At 35.7% G+C, this 19,593-nt stretch overlaps 1 protein-coding gene across 2 annotated transcripts in view; it reads left to right on the plus strand.

Annotated features, from left to right (window-relative positions):
* Positions 1–19,593, plus strand: part of LOC131162389 (tubulin-folding cofactor E) — a 75,432-nt gene that overhangs the window by 16,922 nt on the left and 38,917 nt on the right. Inside the window, exon 2 of one of the 2 annotated variants that reach the window (XM_058118823.1) lies at positions 4,147–4,317. The exons of the other annotated variant lie outside the window; for it this stretch is intronic. Coding sequence (XP_057974806.1) covers positions 4,147–4,317 — 171 coding nt within the window. The remainder of the gene's footprint in view (positions 1–4,146; positions 4,318–19,593) is intronic. 2 annotated transcript variants of the gene reach the window in all.

Here is a 19,593-nt window from a genome sequence, read left to right on the forward strand (position 1 = left end):
TCATATCATTCACAGGCTTTGGAAAAAGGATAGGGCAGCTCTGTGGAAGAGTGGCAAGTTTGCATTCTTATGGGGTTTATGGCAGGAACATAATGCATGAATTTTTTCTGGGAAGAAGGTAAATTGGTCATTGGTGCAGGAAAAACTTCAGTATATGGCTTCTTTATGGTGTGTCGGCTTTAGAATTCTTAGGGAAGCTAGTTTCCAGGATTTAAATAGGAATTGGAGGAACTGATTGGCTTGATTTTTGCTGTTTTGGTTTTTTCTGATTTGAAACAGATTTTCTTCAGGAAATATCTTATTCTCCTTCCTTGTAAATTCTTTCCCTATTAATGAAATTTATTTTGTTATAAAAAAATATATGTAAGATTTGAATTGCGAATCATAAGGTTCTAACAACTATGGTGCTGTCCTGATGTAAGACGGGAATGGTCGACCTATGTCCTACGGTTCAACCCTCACAAGCACATACACTCAATACACTTTAAATTAAGAATTAGATTAACAGACATAAACACAATAAATTAGAGGACATTTCACATGTTGGGAAATTTTGAAAGGGTGTATGATGCTGTCCAAAATTTAGTCCCAATTGGTTCTTTCACAAAGGTATTAAGTTAGATGCAGCAAGAATTTTATTTCCATATTTCAAGAATAAAATTCTAAGTTTAGCACCGCAATATTCCACAATTGATTTCAAGCTAGCAAGATGAAATATTGAAGTCTATGGATGCAAAGGCTTATCAAATATGAAATTTCAAAAATTGAAGATAGGGCTTTAACAAGATTTAGTAAAGGTTCAAACAGATACTGATTTACCAAGAGTTTCAATGGATGCTAGACGTTGCTCAACACGCAGCTGGATCACACAATAGTTCCTTTGTGAAAGCTTGTGAATACCAATAATGAACGCAGCAATGCAATGAAGTGATGATGGTGGCCGTGTGGGGTTAGGAAGGTGCTGGCCGTGTGGGTGTATTTGGGTGGAGGCCGTGTGGGGGTAAGAGGGAGGTGATGGAGATGGAATCACTGGATAGATAGTGGTCTCTCACCACTTGATCTCCGGAGAGAAGGACGTAGCCTCACACTACACAATCGTAAGATTGGACAAAGCTGAACAAGCTTCAACAAAAGGAATTCTATTCAATATTCAAACTTTTCTCTCTACATAGTTCTTACAATGAAGGGGTATATATGTATAGCTAGCATAGGAGGACAAAGCATTAATAAGCTTAGCTAGCATGGGGGGACAAAGACATTAAACAACTAACAATTCCCATACAAGCATGGGAGACACAAATAATAAAGACACCAACTTACTAGACATAATAAATACTCACACAACTTACAACACTCCAACTTACAGGACATATTAAATACCAAGCACAACTTACTAAGGACAAGCACATGCAAGCAAGTTGACTCAATAATTATTACAACTTAAAATCTGCAATTATGTCAAAGGGGAGGCCCAGCCGTGGGGCCCAATATGGAACCGTATGGAGCCCACAAGACTATGTAGGGCCCACATGGGGTCTTGCTCTCGGACTTGCTTTGGAATCTCTGCTGGGGTCTTTCTCACACTGGAACATCTTCTAGATACTCCATAAGTTCCTGTGAAGCAACGAACGAAAGGGGCAACCGGAGGTCTTCCATGTGTTAACATGTCGGCGAAGGAAATGTGGACTTCTGGAGGTTGTCCACGTGTCGTAACATCTACAAAAGAAATGTGGACATCTAGAGGCCATCCACGTGTCATAATATTGGAAAATGACATGGGCAATGAATGCTGATCCCCATCATGTCGTGTAGAACTTGGAATAACCATAATCTCCTCATAAATTAGCTGACAATGAATATTATCCTTTACAGGAGAATCACCATCCTGATAATCCTGTTCCTCAATTGATAAATGGGAAGTCCTTCAACCTTGAGCAAACTATCCACATTCTCCTCTGTTCTCCAGATCAGAGTCAGAGTAATCTTATTTTAGTTCAGCATTCTCCAATTCCATCAAGTCCTTCAAGCTTTAGAGTCTCCCAAAGCACTACAGTTGAGAAAATACTTGACAAGAATGTCCACTGCCTTCATCATCTAATCTGAGGCCTTGCAACCATCACTCATTTTCTTTGCTGCTGAAACATCCTCATTCTTTAGCTGTGCCTTAATTGTGAAATTCAGTGCAGAATGATTCCTTTGTCCATCTACCTGTTAGCTGTAATCACTTTGTCAGCTGGTCAACATCACTCATTTTCTTTGCTGCAAAACATCCTTGTTCTTAAGCTGTGCCTTAATTGTAAATTCAGTGCAGAAACGATGCCTTTTCCATCTCTGCCTTCTTCTTCTTCTTCTTCTTCTTCTTCTTCTTCTTCTGCTTCTGCTTCTTCTTCTTCTTCTTCTTCTTCTTCTTCTCCTTCTTCTCCTTCTTCTTCTGCTTCTTCTCCTGCTTCTTCTTCTGCTTCTGCTTCTGCTTCTGCTTCTGCTTCTGCTCCTCCTCTTCTTCTTCTTCTCCTTCTTCTTCTGCTTCTCCTTCTTCTTCTGCTTCTGCTTCTGCTTCTGCCTCTGCTTCTGCTTCTTCTTCTTCTTCTTCTTCTTGTACAAATGGGGACAAGGAGTCCATCATATAGTAACTCTCACCAAATGAAAAAAACAGAAAGAAAAACAATAAAAAAGCACAAGATCCCAAAATAAAACTAAATAAAATTAACCAAGAAACTCCCTCTTTGAACCCTTTCCATCATAATTTACCAAACTCTTTTGAGTTTGCCAATCCCCTTTGACCCTTCGTCTTTCGACTTTTGCCACCATCCAAACGCACCTCATTTCTTCCAATACCACTCAATTTCAAATCCATTTTATCTAGAAGAACTTGAGCTTCCAGCTCCTCCTTTGGAATCTCCTTTACTGGTGTTGGCAAAATTCCATCCCTACGTTGACACTTATTCACCAACCCATTGACTCCCTCCAAGCCTTCCAGCAGGGGTGGATGGACATAAGATAAATCCCTTATTTCATCGCGGGAATCAGAAACATATCTGTACTGTTCATGAATCTCATCAAACAACCACCCCCCACCCCAGTCAAAATCACTACTATAAAAAATGCTTTGGAATCTGTCCTGAGTAATTTTGTCATTGATTCACTTTGATTTCCTCTTTTTTCTTCAATTATCTTCATTTCAGCATCCAAACAAGCCGCCCTTGGACGGGCATAAACCTCATTGCCTTCAAGTTTATTAGTATAAAACCATTTATCGGCCGAGCAATATTAATAGAGAATGTTTGAAGGACCCACTCCGTGGTAACTATTACAAAAGAAAAAGTTAGAATAAAGACGACAATCATCACATTTTTCCCTTTACCCCACTTCTTCTATTTTGCTCTTTTCCACACCACCTTCTAATGCATTTTCAGAATTAGTCACTTTTATCTCCACAATCTCTGTTCAGATCTACACTTCTAGCATCCTGGAATTCCTCCAACTATTGATCTGTACAATTCTAATTTCCAATAATTGATGGCTGGATAAAAATTCCATTACCAGATGGAGTATCATCCCCCTTCCCTATACTCATTTTTTAGGTGTAGGAACAGTAATTTGAGCCTGCCCATTTTCCGGAACCAACATGGCAGTACTTGAGTCCCTGATTACCGAATCATGGGTCTGGTTACCACCCAAAATCAACCTTACGCGGAAAGCCCATGTGAGGAGTGCCACCCTTTAGATTTAAACTGGAGCCCAAATCAGCCTTTCCTAAACATTGGGCCTGTTCACCTAACTGGCCCAATTTAGTCAATAAAGGAATACTTCCTTTTTCAGTTAATCTGTAATCAATTTGTCAGCTGGTCAACTTTAAATTTTCCCCCCCCCCCCCCCCCAAAAAAAAAGAAAGAGTTGAACGTTATTGAGGAAGTTTAGTCATGTGTAACTGTATATGTCTTTAAGATGTAATTTTCTTCGGTAATAGGCCTAGCCTGCTGTTAGAGGTTTGTCTCCTATTCTCAATATAGCATGAACTTTCCAGTTCTTTGGATCTCTAATTTCTTCTGTTAACTTTCTTCCTATCAGCATTGCTATGGTATTTTCCCTCTAACTGTTGTATAGATATTGCTTAATATGATGAACATAAAGAATATCATGTTGCAGATGAAATGTATGTCCTTTCAGCGAGCAACAAACGAGTGTCTGTTGAACTTGTTGGGAAAGATAAAATTCAAGACAGGCTTAGTCGCTTTGAAGAGTTAAGAGGTGCATCATTGTCTTATTTAGGTGTTAGCTCTTCTAGCGCTCCATGTCAGATCTGTAACATTGTCCCAAGTAAGTTGTTTGTTTAGTTTTATTAATTTAATTTTTATATATATTTTGACTTGTGATGCTCTGATTTTTGTGCAATATATTTACTTAAATATTTCCTTTAAATGTCTTACTTTGTTTTGGGCTTCTTTGTCCTTATCTGTCTTTATTTTTTCTCTCTTTAGAATCCCTATGCAAATTGATCGTAGGTTGGAGAAGTTGACGAGATATATTTTGTGGTTTGGGACAGGTGAGAGTAAGAGGTATCATTTGGTTAGTTGGGATAATGTTAGTTGGCTTATGTTTCAGAGTGGTTTGGTTTTGGGAAACTTTTGTCTAAGAACATTGCCTTTGAGGTTAAATGGTTATGGTGGTTTATGCTGGGGCTCAAGTTCCTTTGGCATAAGATGATCATGGTAAGTATGTGATCCAACAGAATGGATGGAATTCTAAGGCAGTAATTAATACTACTGATGCAAGTCCTTAGAAAATTAATTGTTAAATTTGTTCATTGGGTCAGATTTTGCATTTGTGGTGGGAAGAAAGTCTGTTTTTTGTGAGGATCAGTTGAGTGGGGATGCTTCCCTTTTGTTTAGCTTATCCTCACCTCATGTTTTTTTGAGAGGGATTCTAGCAACCATGGTGGTTGTTTTTTAATTTCATAGTAGATGAGAGAGAAGCAACATGGCTGCCCTCTCATTTGGAGAAGTTTTGGTTTGAAAAGGGAGAATCCCAAGGTAAAGAGGGTGTCCAGAAAGCTGGCTTTAAGGCCTAGCACACTTCACAGATAGATAGACGTGGCAGAGTGGTCCATGTGACAAAGAGCTTGGAGGTGAAGGGCTGTTTTAGTTTTTCCATTAAATAGATTGCACATGTGCAGGAGTGAATGTCTGTGGCTCATTGGGTGCTTCTTCTTCAGCAAGAGATAACTGTACGAGTGGTTATTGTGAGATTTTGTCAAGTGGGCCAAGTGGAGGATGAAGGGTTATTTCTTGTGCTGATGAGGAATCCAGAGAAATTTCTCTGGAAGATGGAGGACTTGCAAATGTTTGAGTCGGGTGCCAGAAAGGTTGAGTGATCAGGTTAATGATCAGGTTGGTGTTTGAGATATTGGGATCAAATAATACCAAGCCGGATTGTTATTTTTGGGTGGGGAGATGCTCTGGTTGAGGGAAAGGCAGCAACATCCAAAATTTATACTTGTCGGATGTTGCGTCCTGGGGCAGAATGGTTTGGAAAAGAGAAATTTTGTGTTGATAGATAAAATGTGGTTCTATGTGCAAGTACATTTTGAGAAGAAATAGTGATGTCAGATATTATATTTAGGAATTATTGTATTGGTCAAAGTTAAGATTCAGGAAAGAGAACTAGTGAGGAAAATCTTAGTAAGGATAAAACAAAATAGGGCTATGGCTTTGATGAGGAGAGTGTGTTGGATGGTAGTTTTGTTTGTGATTGAGGATTACTTTTTTGATGAGGCTCACGTCTTCACGATTAATTTGGGTATGTATCAAAATCTTCTAATTAATTGGGTGATACTTCTTATGTGCCTCCATCTCAGCTTGACTGTTTAGAGGGTGTTCCTATTTTTCTTTCTTTCTTTCTTTTTCTGATAAACCAAGAAACTTATTAGAGAGAGGAGAATATTACACCAAGAAAACAGAATGTAAAAAATAAGTATAAGATATCCACCCAAAACAAAAGAAAGCGACCAAGGAGACGTAGGTGAATGAGCAGACTCAGGATGGTATTCTGTCCACCTATTTTTGTTGTCTGGGGAGCATAATTTGGAAGGAATTAGAAGCATAACAGCTCATGTACTAGATGGGCTTGTGGTTGCCTAATCTGGTTTGAAAGACGTCCATTTGGGTGGCAGCAAAAATAAAGTGAAGAAGAGTCAAGGGTGAGATAGAGGAAATGGATTCGAGGATGTCTTTCATATGTTGATTTTTTGGTCTTAGTGAATGATGAGTATGCATTAAGGATATGCATTAGAAAATATGGGAGTATGCAGTAGGTGTACTGATGTCATCAAGGGTATCTGTGATAGAGCAATGACTAGCATTAGGACTGCAAGTGGAGAGTCCAAAAATTTTCTAGTCACAATATGTGTGCATCAAGGATCTGCTTTGAGCCCATGTATTTTCAATTTAGTGATTAATGAACTCACTAGGAGTATCCAAAATGAGATACCATGGTGTATGTTGTTTGCAGATGTTGTTTTGATTGACAAAATTAGGAGTGGAGTAGAATCTAAGTTAGACTTATGGAGAGAGGATTTAGATTCTAGAGGTTTGAGGATAAGTACAAATAAGACATAATATTATGAAATGTAATTTCATCCATGGTAGGAGGAATATTGGAGAAAAGATTAAACTTGATGGTCAAGAAATTAATATCCCTAGTAGATTTCAGTAACTTGGATCTATTATGTAAGCGAAGGAGAAATTGAAGAGGATGTAATACATAGAAAGCAAGCTGGCTAAATGAAGGAGTGCTTTGATAGTGTTGTGTGATTGTAGAATACCCTTAAAGTTAAAAGGAAAGTTCTATAGACGACTATAAGACTAGCCATGCTTTATGGATCAGAATATTGGACAACTAAGAAACAACATATCCAAAAAGTAATGATTGTCGAAATGCAAATGCTACGGTGGATTTTGTGGTAGGTTTTTTTTCACTAAAATGCAGTCGGATCTCAGATAAATGGTGTGTAAGACTCTAGGCTAAAAAGCTATTGTTGTTGTGCAATGGCGCTAGAGATGGACCATCCTTCGCGACACCGACACCCTTTGTGACATCAAGAGTAGGAAACTAATCTAGGCATCCTTCTCCTTTATCTTCTGTCCTGAATCTTAGTTTCTCGACTATCTTTGTACTGGAATCAAGTCAAATTGTAGATTCGACACCTATCAGAGAGTTTGAACCTTATAGCCATCAGCGAGACCTATCATCTTCTCTTACATCCCTTGTGATGCATTCGGAAAGTCATCCTTGGCTTTAGGGTTCGCGCAGTTCCATCAATGATAGAGAGGATTGTTAGGCTTTATCATAGTCGATCAATTATCCAACCAGTCGAGTGTCCCTCTACAAGATCTATCGAGCCCCATTTTTTATTTTATTTTTCCATCCTTTTTTTTAGAAAACCCTTTTGGCTCCCTTTAGACCATCCTAGTAGATCTTCAATTCCCTTCTAGGCAAATTATTCTTGGCTTTCGTAGATTACCTAGCTGCAAGTCTTAGTCTCAAGTTCACTGAGGGTGGTTTTTGGCTTCTTCACAACTTAGTTTGATTGGAGGTGGTATTGCAGAATGGGTGAGACGAGCTGCTTATCAGGTAAGAAGTTGTTTGGGTGGGGAGGACATCCCTCAATTTGGGTCGATCACAAAATATTTTGTGCTAATTGTCTCGGGCCTTCAGACTTCAGAATTTCAGAGTTTGCAGGGAGAAAGTTCTCTCACATTTTACCAAAGAAAGAGGAACTTATTTAGATCCCTAAGTTATTGGGGTGATTTGCGAAGGAAATTGAGGAGTTGATGAGCTTTATTGAGAAGGCTTATACTACAAGGTGAAGGATCCTGGATCTCAATCAATTTGCGATCCAATCCTAAAGGAAGATTTCTATGAGTTGAAAAGGGGATTGCAGGAGTAAACGAAGCTTTGTTTGTGTTCCTTAGAGTAAGAATAGTGAAGGTTGGAGGGATTTCTTCGAAGCTCTATTGCAGCTTTCATCTGAACAAGGCAAGGAGATTGTATTTAGATGTTTAGACTGTGGTGTCATGAACATAATTGACCACAATATGTTAACGAAGGAGCAGAGTGGGGGTTTTGAGGTAGCCAGAGAGCAATTCTTAACAGAAGTCACCGACGATGTGCTGATGAGGGGAAGGAAGGAAGGATTCGGAAAGGAAAGATGGGGAATGTCATGATATCATGAAAGATTTTCCAACTTTCCTACCCAGATGCATTTTTAAATTTGCTTCTAAATATAATTCTAGGCTTGGAAGAGGGAATTTTGGGCCTGTTACTAGTGGGCCTCTTATGATCACTAAATGGGTATAAGGAAAGAGAACAGCGGGCCAAGCTTTATCAAAAGGGCGTTGGGCCTGTCTTAGAAGATAAGAGATCAAAGGTTAGTACCCAAGTCTAAAAAAACATTGGAAAAACTAGCAAGGAAAATACTAAAGTCCAGAAATTTGGAAGAAAATACAGAAATCAGCCAGAGGTGAAGGCTTCCAGCGAGCATACTTAGGTTTATTTACCCTTAAAGGATATGACTAATCTTCCCAAAGATCTAGATATGGAATCAGGGGTGGAGAAGGCTGAAGTGGCTAAAGAGGAAGTAGAGATTATTGATGATGTGACTAGGCAGCAGGTCTGTATAGAGGATCGGGTACAGCAATCAATGCAGCAAAAAGAGGGCAGGTTCTCTTATGAAATTGACCCAAGTTGCAGCAAAGGGACACATTCAGTTGTATATGAAGATATACTAAAATTGATGAGTTCAGCAAGGATGAGAGGAGCTCAGAAGTAGATGATGAGCTAAGCAGATTTTGTGATTCAGAGTCTGACCTTCTAGTCGATCAATTGAGAAGGGAGTTAGATATGGGAGGAGAAGATAATTGGGAAGAACTTGTTGTAGATTTGGGTTTTGACGAAAAATAGGAAGAGTTATTACTTTGTAAGAAGCAATCTTATATACCTCAGCTTGCATAAGAAGAGAGTTCTTTATTGTCCTTTGATATCGGGCAAGGATTAGATAGTTATATTAAGCAGAAGTCTAACCAAAAGACAACTTTGATTGATGAAGGGTATTTGCCTCAGTATGTTTGTTCATTTCTTTGGCCACCACTTGTCATTGGCCTCTACATCAGTTAGATGTGAAGAATACTTTCCTAAATGGTGCTTTTCATGAGGACGTATATATGGAGCAACCGCTTGGGTTCGTTGCTTAGGTGGAGTCAGGCTTAGTATGTTGGCTTAGGAAATCATTGTATGGATTAAAACAATCTCCAAGAGCATGGTTTGGCTATTTTAGTGCTGTAGTACTTGAGTTTGGTCTCCATCGGTGTGCAATAGATCACTCTGTATTTATCGTTGTACTCCATTGTGCAGGATTTTGCTGCTTGTATATGTGGATGACATTGTGATAACTGGTGATGATGATCATGACATCCAGGACCTAAAGAATTTTCTACAGAGTAAGTTTTAGACCAAAGACTTGGGACCATTGAAGTACTTCTTGGGTATAGAAGTTTCGAGATGTCGTATGGGAACTATCTTCTCATAGAGGAAGTATGTTCTTGATTTTTTGATGAGATGGGGCTGTTGGGATCCGAACCCGTTGATGCACCCTTGGATCCCAATAGTAAGTTAATGTTAGATATGGGTGATTTGTTGCCTAACCTAGGTCTGCACTAGAGACTTGTTGGAAAGTTGAATTATCTCACAGTCGCTCGACCAGATATATCCTTTGCAACAAGTCTTTTGAGTCAGTTTCTCAATTTTCCGAGAACAAGTCACTTGGATGTAGTAATTCGCATCCTAAGATATCTCAAAGGTCCACTAGGGAGAGGTCTCTTATATCAGGTTCAGGGTCACACCCATATTCAGAAAAAATATATAGATGCAGATTGTGTCGGGTCACCTTTCGATCGAAGATCCACAACCGGGTCTTGTATCTTTGTTGGTGGTAATTTGGTGTCTTGGAAAAGTAAGAAAGAAACTGTGGTGGCCAAGTCGAGTGCTGAGTCAAAGTATAGGGCTATGGTGCACACTACATGTGAACTTGTTTGGCTAAAAAACATGTTGAATGAACTAGGTTTTCCACATTCTTGGCCTATGGAGTTGATATGTGATAATCGAGCTGCTATTCATATTGCATCCAACCTTGTATTCCAAGACCGGACAAAGCACATTGAAGTTGAATGCCACGTTATTCAAGAGAAACTTGTACAAACTCATTACAACCACTCATGCGAAGTCTGAGTTCCAGCTTGCTTTTTTGTTCGCTACAGCCTTGGGACGTGCTCGTGTGAAATTCATTTGTAACAAACTAGAAGCATATGATATATATGCTTTAGCTTAAGGGGGAGTGTCAATGGTTATTCAGTCATTTAGCATTATTATTATGTGTTAAGAGTTTTGTTAGTAATAAGTGTTGAGTTAGTAAGGGTATTATGGTCATTCCTGTTGTACTTGGCATATATTATAAATAGAGGGAGAGACCTATCATTGAGTTTTAGGTCTTCCATTGTACCCAATTATTCAACAAGGATAAATACTAATGACTTGTTGCAGATGAGGAGACATTTAAAGGCTCTCCTTCCTCATATTTCTATGCTGTGATTTAATTGTTCAGAGTCTGTTTCACTCCTTTTCCTGCACTGCGATTATGCATGGAAGGTTTGGAGGAAGTTATACAATTACTTCAAAGAAAGTTGAGTTTTTCCTAGAACAGTGGAGGAGTTCTTGGAAATTTCTTTTGTGGGGTTTGGGAGGAAGAAGGAAGGAATTGTATTATGGAATTATGCTATATTTGCAGTGCTTTGGGGTTTGTGGAAGGAATGTAATACGCCTATACTTGCAAAGAAGACGTTACCATATTAGTTGGTGTGGGAAAAGATTCTTTTTATGGCTTCTTTATGGTGTATGGGCTTTGGAAATTCCAAGGGAATGTGTGTTTCAGTAGTTCAGCGCGATTGGAAGTCTCTTCTGAGGGCGTCTTGAGTTTTTTTCATGGTTTATTTTTGTAATTTTCTTCTTGGTTTTCCTGAGGATTATTAAACTTTGTTAAGGAGATGTCCACTCTCCAGCTTGCAAATTCTATCTTTATCTAATGAATTTCTTTTTCTATAAAAAAAAAAAAAGAAAGATAGATTTTGTGGTATAACATTAAAGGATAAATTAAGAAATGAACATAGTTGCAATTAGGCATAGCACTGTGAAGATAAGATAAGTGAGGTGCAACTTAGATTGTTTGGGCATCTAAAAAAAGACCAACTAATGAGCTAGTTATTCGTACTGGGAGTAGAAGGGGTAGGGATAGACCTAAAATAACATGGAATGAGATAGTGAGGAAGGGTTCATTAACTCTTAAGCTGGCTGAGGAAAATGCTCTCAATTGTGTGAATTAGCAGAAAAAGGATTCATGTAGCCGACCCTACCTAGTAGGACTTAAGGTTTGGTTTGTTGTTGTTGTTGTTGTATGGTGAATGGTGAGGCTAGGTCTTGGTTTGAAGCCTTTAGGTGTGTTTGTCAAGGGGATCCTTTATTATACTATTCTAACATATGTGTTGATTAGATTGATTCAGATAGGAGGTTGGGGCATAAGGATTTGTCTATCTCACATTTATAGTTGCCCTTGATACCATTCTTTTTCTTTGGGTTGGTGTAAGTAATTCCTTTAATATGTTAACCCTTCTATAGATTGTTGGGAAAGTTCTATGGTTGAGTCAATTCTTCTGATGGTATTGTGGGAATTTGGGTATGCCAGTAAAATAAATGAAAGTTTTCACTAGTGGATGTCCAATGGTTAGAGCTTGGGACTTCCATGTTGTAGATTGCAGGTTCTAGCCTTGGAAAGGGGTGGTAAGGGGTAAGGGATGGCAGACAGGCTACGTCCTACTATGTAGACTAGGCCCAATGTGCCTCCAATGAAAAAGAAAGAAATGAAATAAATTGGAGATAGATGACTCATTTTATGACTTATTGAATGTGCTTAATTTTTTTTTTATAGTTAGTTGAGGTGAGATAGAAGAATTTGGGTAAAAGATTCTTCCGAGATTATTCTTGTGAATCTTTTTTTCTTCAGTTGATTCATGCTCCTAATCCTAATCCTTTCTTCTTTTACTCTTTTATTTGGAAAGCTAAAGTTCCATAAAAAGAGAGGCATTTACTTGGATTATGATTCCCAATAGAGGAGGCCGAGGGACTATCATTGGATATTTCTGTCCTTGCTTTAGGAAGGGAGTGACTGGTTCATGCTTGTTCTTACGTTATCCTTTGTCTTTGAATTTGTTGAATAACTTTTATGGACTTCTTGGTGAGAAATTACTCGGTCTTTGGCTGATTTTTGTGTTGGTAATTTTAGACGTTTCAGGAAGGGAAAGGAGAGGAAAGCTTTGTGGAGGTGTACAGTTTATTTGGTGTATTTGGTTGGAGGGAAATGCCAGAATTTTAAGTGTACTATTACATAACATAATTTGGTTTTGGACACTGGTTTTCTTGAGTTACTTCAATGCTCTATGTGGTTTGTGTAGGGTGTGCAGAGAGATTGGTTTGCTGTGATGCACTGGGGTTCTTCACTAATTGTAGTTTGTAGTTTCTTTTCCATTATTTTAGTTTTTCACTTTGAGTTGTTGGAGGATGCCTTGTTCTCCAAGTTGTATTTTTTTTATTTTTTCCTTTTGTTGTAATTATTATTTTTCCTTTTCCTAATAAATTTCATTGTTTATAATTTTTTTTTATTGATTCCATTCACACTTCCTTCAAAAGGCTTCTCCTTAGATACAGTAATATCTGATATGAAATGAAAGGAAAAGATATGTAGAACACCTCCTTAAACCATAATTTCCCTAAAGAATGTGCCTGGCTATTAAAATAGATATGCATGAGAACATTTGCGATTAATTTGATTATTGGTTAGATATACTTGTTCATTATAGGTGTTTGCCCTGTTATTAACAAAATCATTCCCCAAAGTCCCATTCATCCATCATTCACCCTAATATTATATGTTTACAAATTAAAAAAAGAAGAATAAGAGAGGGGGAGAGAGAGCGCTTTCTGTCGCCAAAATTTAAAAAGGCTAGCAAATTAAGGCTTTTAGTTAAACTAGAAAAGATATGGAGAAGGGCATAAAGATGGAAATATGAGAGAGGAAGGTGCGCTTGTTCGTTCCAAGTTGAGGAGTTCAGTCGCCCCTGGTGTTTAATATTTTCTGTTGATATTGAAGGGACTGTCAAAGAGATGAATAGGTTAGGGACAGGGTTATACCTGCTTTGTAACGATGGGAAAAAGGTTGATCTTTTGGAGCCAGTGGGGGAAGGGGTTGGGTTTCTGTTCTATGTTTTCTACTTGGTGAAAAATGGGTTGAACTGTTGACCAGTTTAGACTGTTTTCTGTTGGTCCAAGGCAGGTCACTTCAGCCCATTCTGGTTTGCTTTATTTACAGTTTTTATAGGTGATCTGAACTGCTCTGGTGGCTAGTTTTGATTGAACAGGTTGAACCGAATGGTCTAGTTGGTTTTCAAAACTATGATTTCCCTTAGCAATTGTCGTGACACTTGGTTTGTGGAATGGAATGGAATAAAAAATTGAATAAAGAACATGCGAAAATCAAGTGACGTTTGATTCCATTCCATTTCTTTAACAAAATGTACAGTAAGTTCATAAGAAGAAGAAGCTAGAAAAGAGTTGCAAAAGTTTGTGCCATCTATTTTTAGGGATAGAAAGATAGGGGTAAGGAGTAAAAAGGAGTTTTGATGAGAATGTTGGAGATTTTGGGGATGTTTGGCCATTTAGGATGATTCTCCTTTTATAAAGTTAGTGTCATATATCAATTGTGATGGGGAAAAAGATATGGGTAAGGAGTCTTGATGAGGATATTTAGCTGAAATGTTTGAGATTTAGGGGGATTTTAGGACGCATATGATGCTTAGGGACATTATCTTGATGATGGCGTCTTTCAACGTGGTCATATTTTATTTTATTTTATTTTTTCTGATAAGAGAAAAATATATTAACAACCTTATTGAAGTACAAGAATCTTGAGGACAAGGTGTCCACATAAAACAATGAACAATGATCAAAGATCGAAAAGATTACACAAGGGCTGCCCTCCAATCCCTTTGAAGACCGCGATCCCAAAATGAAACAAGAGAATGGACCCAACAAAATGCCAAGAATGCCACTCTGTCCTACAATGTATGTGGGGTGAAAGAGCATCCCCTAAAAGTTCTCATCTCACATTCCTCGTGAGCCTAAGAGTCCAAATAGTTGCAGAGGCTGCCCTGTTCCATTTAGCATCCATTTCTTCTTGAGCCAAAACCCTTGTAGTTCACTAACAAGAGATCTTTCACATTACAAGACTCCACCCATGCTTCTCCTATATAGGAAAAGAGAGCATTCCAAAGGTAGGAATTACGATGCAACCTTACAGTGAAGTAACATGTGGGTGTTCATTCCATTGGACTCACCCCTCATCAAGCACATGTTGGAGCTGAAATCTATGTAGGGCCTCCTTATTTGATACATGTCATGCGTATTAAGTTTATTCAACGACACAATCCAGATGAAGATTTGAATCAAGGAGAACTTTGACCTTCCAAATGTTTTGGCTCCAAGAGAAAGGATTGGGGGAGGGGAAGGATGCTTTTAGGAGATGCGAGAAAAAAATAATTTCCACTCAAATTGGGTCATGTTGCAAAAAACTAAGCATGAATTGGTAGAGTGGTGTCTTGGTTGGGAGTTTTGGAATTTGCATTAATGTCTTCCCTTTTGGGGTTCTGTGGGCATTTGCGCTCAATTTGTTTTGAGCTTTGGGGAGAGGTCAATAGTGGCTTTCTTCAATTTATGGGTCTTCTTGTCCTGGTCTGTGGTCCTCTTATTGGGTGTTTTTGGGGGAAAAAAAGAGGGGGGGGGGGGGGGGGGGTGGGGGGAATGGGTGGTGAGTGGGGGATTTGAATGTTGTTAGTTTTCATGTTTCAAAACAAGGTGGTTTTAGAATAATTTCCTGTGTGAAAGATTTTGATAAATATAAATTAGGCGTTGTGACTTGAGGGATAGCTCATTAAGTAATGCGTTGTTTTGTTTTTATTTTATTTCTTTTGGTTCTTTTTTTGGTTTTTTTTTTTTTTGGGGGGGGGGGGGGGGTGAAGGCAGGGATTTTTTTGGTGTTGAGTGTCGATCTGTCTGGATATATTTTCTGTCGTGAATGGGAGGATGCTTTTCTTGACCTTCCATATGACGTTATTTCTAGATTTGAGGAGAGTTGGAGAGGTTGTTTTGTAAAGGGATGTGAGGGCTTTAGATTTATGAAGAGGTGAAGCATATTATGCAAGCTTTGAAAATGTGATATGTGGAGGTGTTTGAGGATGCTAGATTAGGGGCTAATATGTTGTTGGAGCTCAAGTCTATCTATAGGATGGGATTTTGGTACTTAGCCAGGGATATGGTCACTAAGAGAGTCGCAGAGTTGCTTTTAAAAATGAGATTGAGGAGTTGCTTTTAAATGAGGATAGGTGTTGGAGGCATAAGGTTATGATTGATAGGGCTAAGGGAGGGGATTTTAATTATAATTTTTTCATGGGGTTACTAATGGTAAGAAGTGGAAAAGAGTGATTAAAGAGTTGGAAGCTAGGGCTGGGAGAATGTTAGGGATCCTCATGTGATTATCAAATAGTTGAAGAGATTACTGGGTTCTCTAAAATACTTTATTCTGAGGAGGTTTTATAGAGCTGATGATTGAGGGTTTGTATTGGCATACTATCTTCGAGGATTAAGGTGTTTTGGTTGGAGAGGCTATTTCAAGAGGAAATTTGCAAGATGGTGTTTGGGATGGATGGAGGGAGAAAGCTTTGGCATTAGATGGTTTAAATATTGGATTTTTTTTTTCCCCAAAGGTGTTGGGCTGTGGTGAAAGTTGATTTCTTGAAAGCCTCTGAGGAGTTTTTTTGTTAATAGGTTTACTGGAAAGAGCATGAAAATTCTACTTTTATCACCCGTGTGTAAGAATGACCATTCTATGATTTCTATCAATGCAAAGGATTCTATGCCCATTAGTTTGGCCACTATTTGTACAAAATCATTGTAATGTTCTTGCTGATAGGTTGAATGAGCTTTTGGTTGGCACTTTTGGCACTATTTATAGTTCTCCGAGTGCCTTGTTGGTCCTGTTCAGAATTTTTTTTTTATTGATGAAGAATATTTATTAAGAGAGAGAAAAGATCTACGATGGAAGACAAGTGATGTAGGACGGTTCTAAGTACCCGTAGTCCTACGGTTGACCCTCTTTGTAGCACACACACAATATCACAATCTATGAGAAGAATTGAGTTAACCAAGCATGAACATCACAAACATATTCTAATGATCACAAGTTGTTGAGATTTTGAAAACGTATATGATTTTGTTTAAAATCCCTTAGTTGATCATTTCATTCAAGTAATCAAGTTCACTTTAAAAGATGTTATATTATAAGTCTTAGATCACAAGTCCTAGAGTTTTTTCCCGTTTTATTATTAAATTAAAATAAAATATTAAATAGTACTTCATTTGGGAAAAAATTTTCCAAATTAATGCTCACGTAATCTCGCAGCTTAGTGCTGCGAGATTTGCTTCAATGTTTCCCCTTTTACTTTCTTATCCAATTAAATCTTGCACGATCTTCCTGCGAGATTTTCCAGACATATATATATATATATATAAAATTAAAAATGCATTAAACCCAATTAAAGAAGCAAAATATTTTTTACCTTCTAAAAAAAAGACAAGTATTTTTAGAAATAAACTCTATTTAATAAAAAATAAACTCTATTTAATAAAAAAATGTAAGCAAAAATATTATTACCTTCTAATAAAAGAACTTGCTTTCATTTAATTGTGAATTTTTTGTCTTAACTATTTTTGATTTTCTATTTGGAATTTGTACATTTCAACTATTAATATGTTAATTTCATTGTCATTGATTTTCAGTTTGAATTTCATTACGGAAAAAAATCCAATTGTAGAGGACTAAAAGTTCTAATAAATGTTACTCGAATTATTTTAACTTCTAATTCAATTCTAAATTACCTCATAAATTGTGTTATGTTTTCTCAAAGCACTTGGAGCTATAATTCTCTTCATTGAATCATGGATACAAATTGACAATGTTAAACCCAATTTCTTTGAAATTTGACATTTGAGTTTCCTTCAAATTGTTTTTTTTTTGAGTATTGAGTTGTCTTTTTTGAATTATTTTTTAACAAGAACGGTCATTCTAGCTACTAAAAAATTAGCCTCACATACTGTTGGAATTTAATCATCATTGCTTAAAAAATTTCATGGAAGATGAGCTATGTGATTATGATTGATAAATTTGAATTAATTATTGCAAACAAACAAAAAAGGAAAACAAAATAAAACTGAACACATCTAGGGTAAAGGATTAAAGTCAAAAGTCAAGCACAAGGCTACCATGTGCTCTCCATAATTAGTTATCATTTAAAACTTAACAAAATAAAAAGGAGATTTTATGCTCAAAACATTTTTAAAAAATCATAACATAAACGTAGTATAAAGTTTCTTCCAATCCTCTACAAAAGAGAGAATGCTTCATCACGACCATCTACAAGATCAAATAAATATGTAGAAGATTTGTATGATGTGAAAGTAAACATCGTAAAAAGAAATGCCAAATCCTCTCAAATCAAACCAAAAATATAAAAAATACAAATATTAAGAGACACAAACCCAAACAATATAATTTTTTAAATAGAAATTTTAATGGAAATTAAAATAAAATGACCATGTGAATTTAAATTCAAATAAACATATTTGTAAAATTTTAAAAATAATAAAAAATATTTTTTTTACTATACGGGTAGTTGCGTAGGCAGTTGTGCTCAGCATTCATTCTTATATATATATATATTTTATTTAATTAAATATCTATTAATATCTTCTAAATTTTTTTAAAAATGTTTGTAAATATCAAGTTCTTTTGATTAATACTCCAATTTTCTTAATCTTTCACTATTTAGTTAAATAAAAGTTATTTTATTCATCTCAATGTCATTTGAGTTTTATATTCACTTGAGTTAATTTTGAAATCCATTAATTTGTAATATTATGATCTTTCATACTAAAAAAAGTTAATTAACTATAGATAATAAATTATTACTATAATCTATGTATTATTGCTTCTAATGCATAAAATCTATTCCATGGACAACACATGTATCCCTAACTAGTAAACAAAAACACATAATTGAATGTATGTTAGTTTTTGTCTTTAATTTGGACTAAATAAAAATTAGGAAATATGGTTAAGAAAATAAAAATCATAATATATTATAATAAAAACAGATATTAATTATAATTATTTTGTATTGCAGTTATTTTCAAAATTTAACTGCTACAAAAATAATCTTGCAGACAATTGAAAAATAGTAAACAAAATATTTTTTATTATTTTTAAAATTCTTTAAAATTTTGCAAATATGTTTATTTGAATTATATTTTTAAATTCACATGGTCGTTTTATTTTAATTTTCATTAAAATTTCTATATAAAATGAATAAATTAATTTCTAGAAACCAATTTTACATATTAAAATATTGTTATAACAATGAAAAATCTTCAATTTGTTTGGTATTATTGTCAAGAATTATGAAACTAAAAACTAGGAACAATAACTGAAAAATTAGAAATAAGAAGAAAAAATTAAAAATTAGCAAATTTTTTTTGTTAGTATTTTGAAAACTAAAATAAATTAAAAACCTAGTTAAATTGATGATTTTTTTAATCAAATAGCTATTAAAAAATATGACTAAAATTATAAAAAAAATGTGAAAAATGGTACAAATTATATCTTAGCTATATATATATGAGATTCTCAACTAAACATTCATTGGTTAGGGTAGCTTGCATTTTATTTAACATTTATAAATTTTTTGCACTTATTTTTTTGAATAAAATGGATTTTTTTAGGTCTAGTCTTGCTGAATTCAAATAAATTTTTTAAAAGTTGAGCTTTTTCCTGTTTTATTATTAAATTAAAATAAAATATTAAATAATACTTTATTTGGGAAAAAATATGACTAAAATGGATTTTAATTAATTCAACTTTTAAAAAATCAACTTTCATTTAAAATGGATTTTAATTATAATTATTTTGTATTGCAGTTATTTTCAAAATTTAACTGCTACAAAATGACAATGACAATGAAATTAACATATTAATAGTTGAAATGTACAAATCCCAAATAGAAAATCAAAAATAGTTAAGACGAAAAATTGACAATTAAATGAAAGCAAGTTCTTTTATTAGAAGGTAATAATATTTTTGTTTACATTTTTTTTTATTAAATAGAGTTTATTTTTTTATTAAATAGAGTTTATTTCTAAAAATACTTGTCTTTTTTTAAGAAGGTAAAAAATATTTTGTTTCTTTAATTGGGTTTAATGCATTTTTACTTATAATTATATATATATATGTCTGGCAAAACTCGCAGGAAGATCCTGCAAGATTTAATTTGATAAGAAAGTCAGAGGGGAAACATTGAAGCAAATCTTGCAGCACAAGCTGCGAGATTA

Source organism: Malania oleifera, chromosome 8 (assembly GCF_029873635.1).
Source record: "Malania oleifera isolate guangnan ecotype guangnan chromosome 8, ASM2987363v1, whole genome shotgun sequence".
Taxonomy (NCBI): domain Eukaryota; kingdom Viridiplantae; phylum Streptophyta; class Magnoliopsida; order Santalales; family Ximeniaceae; genus Malania; species Malania oleifera.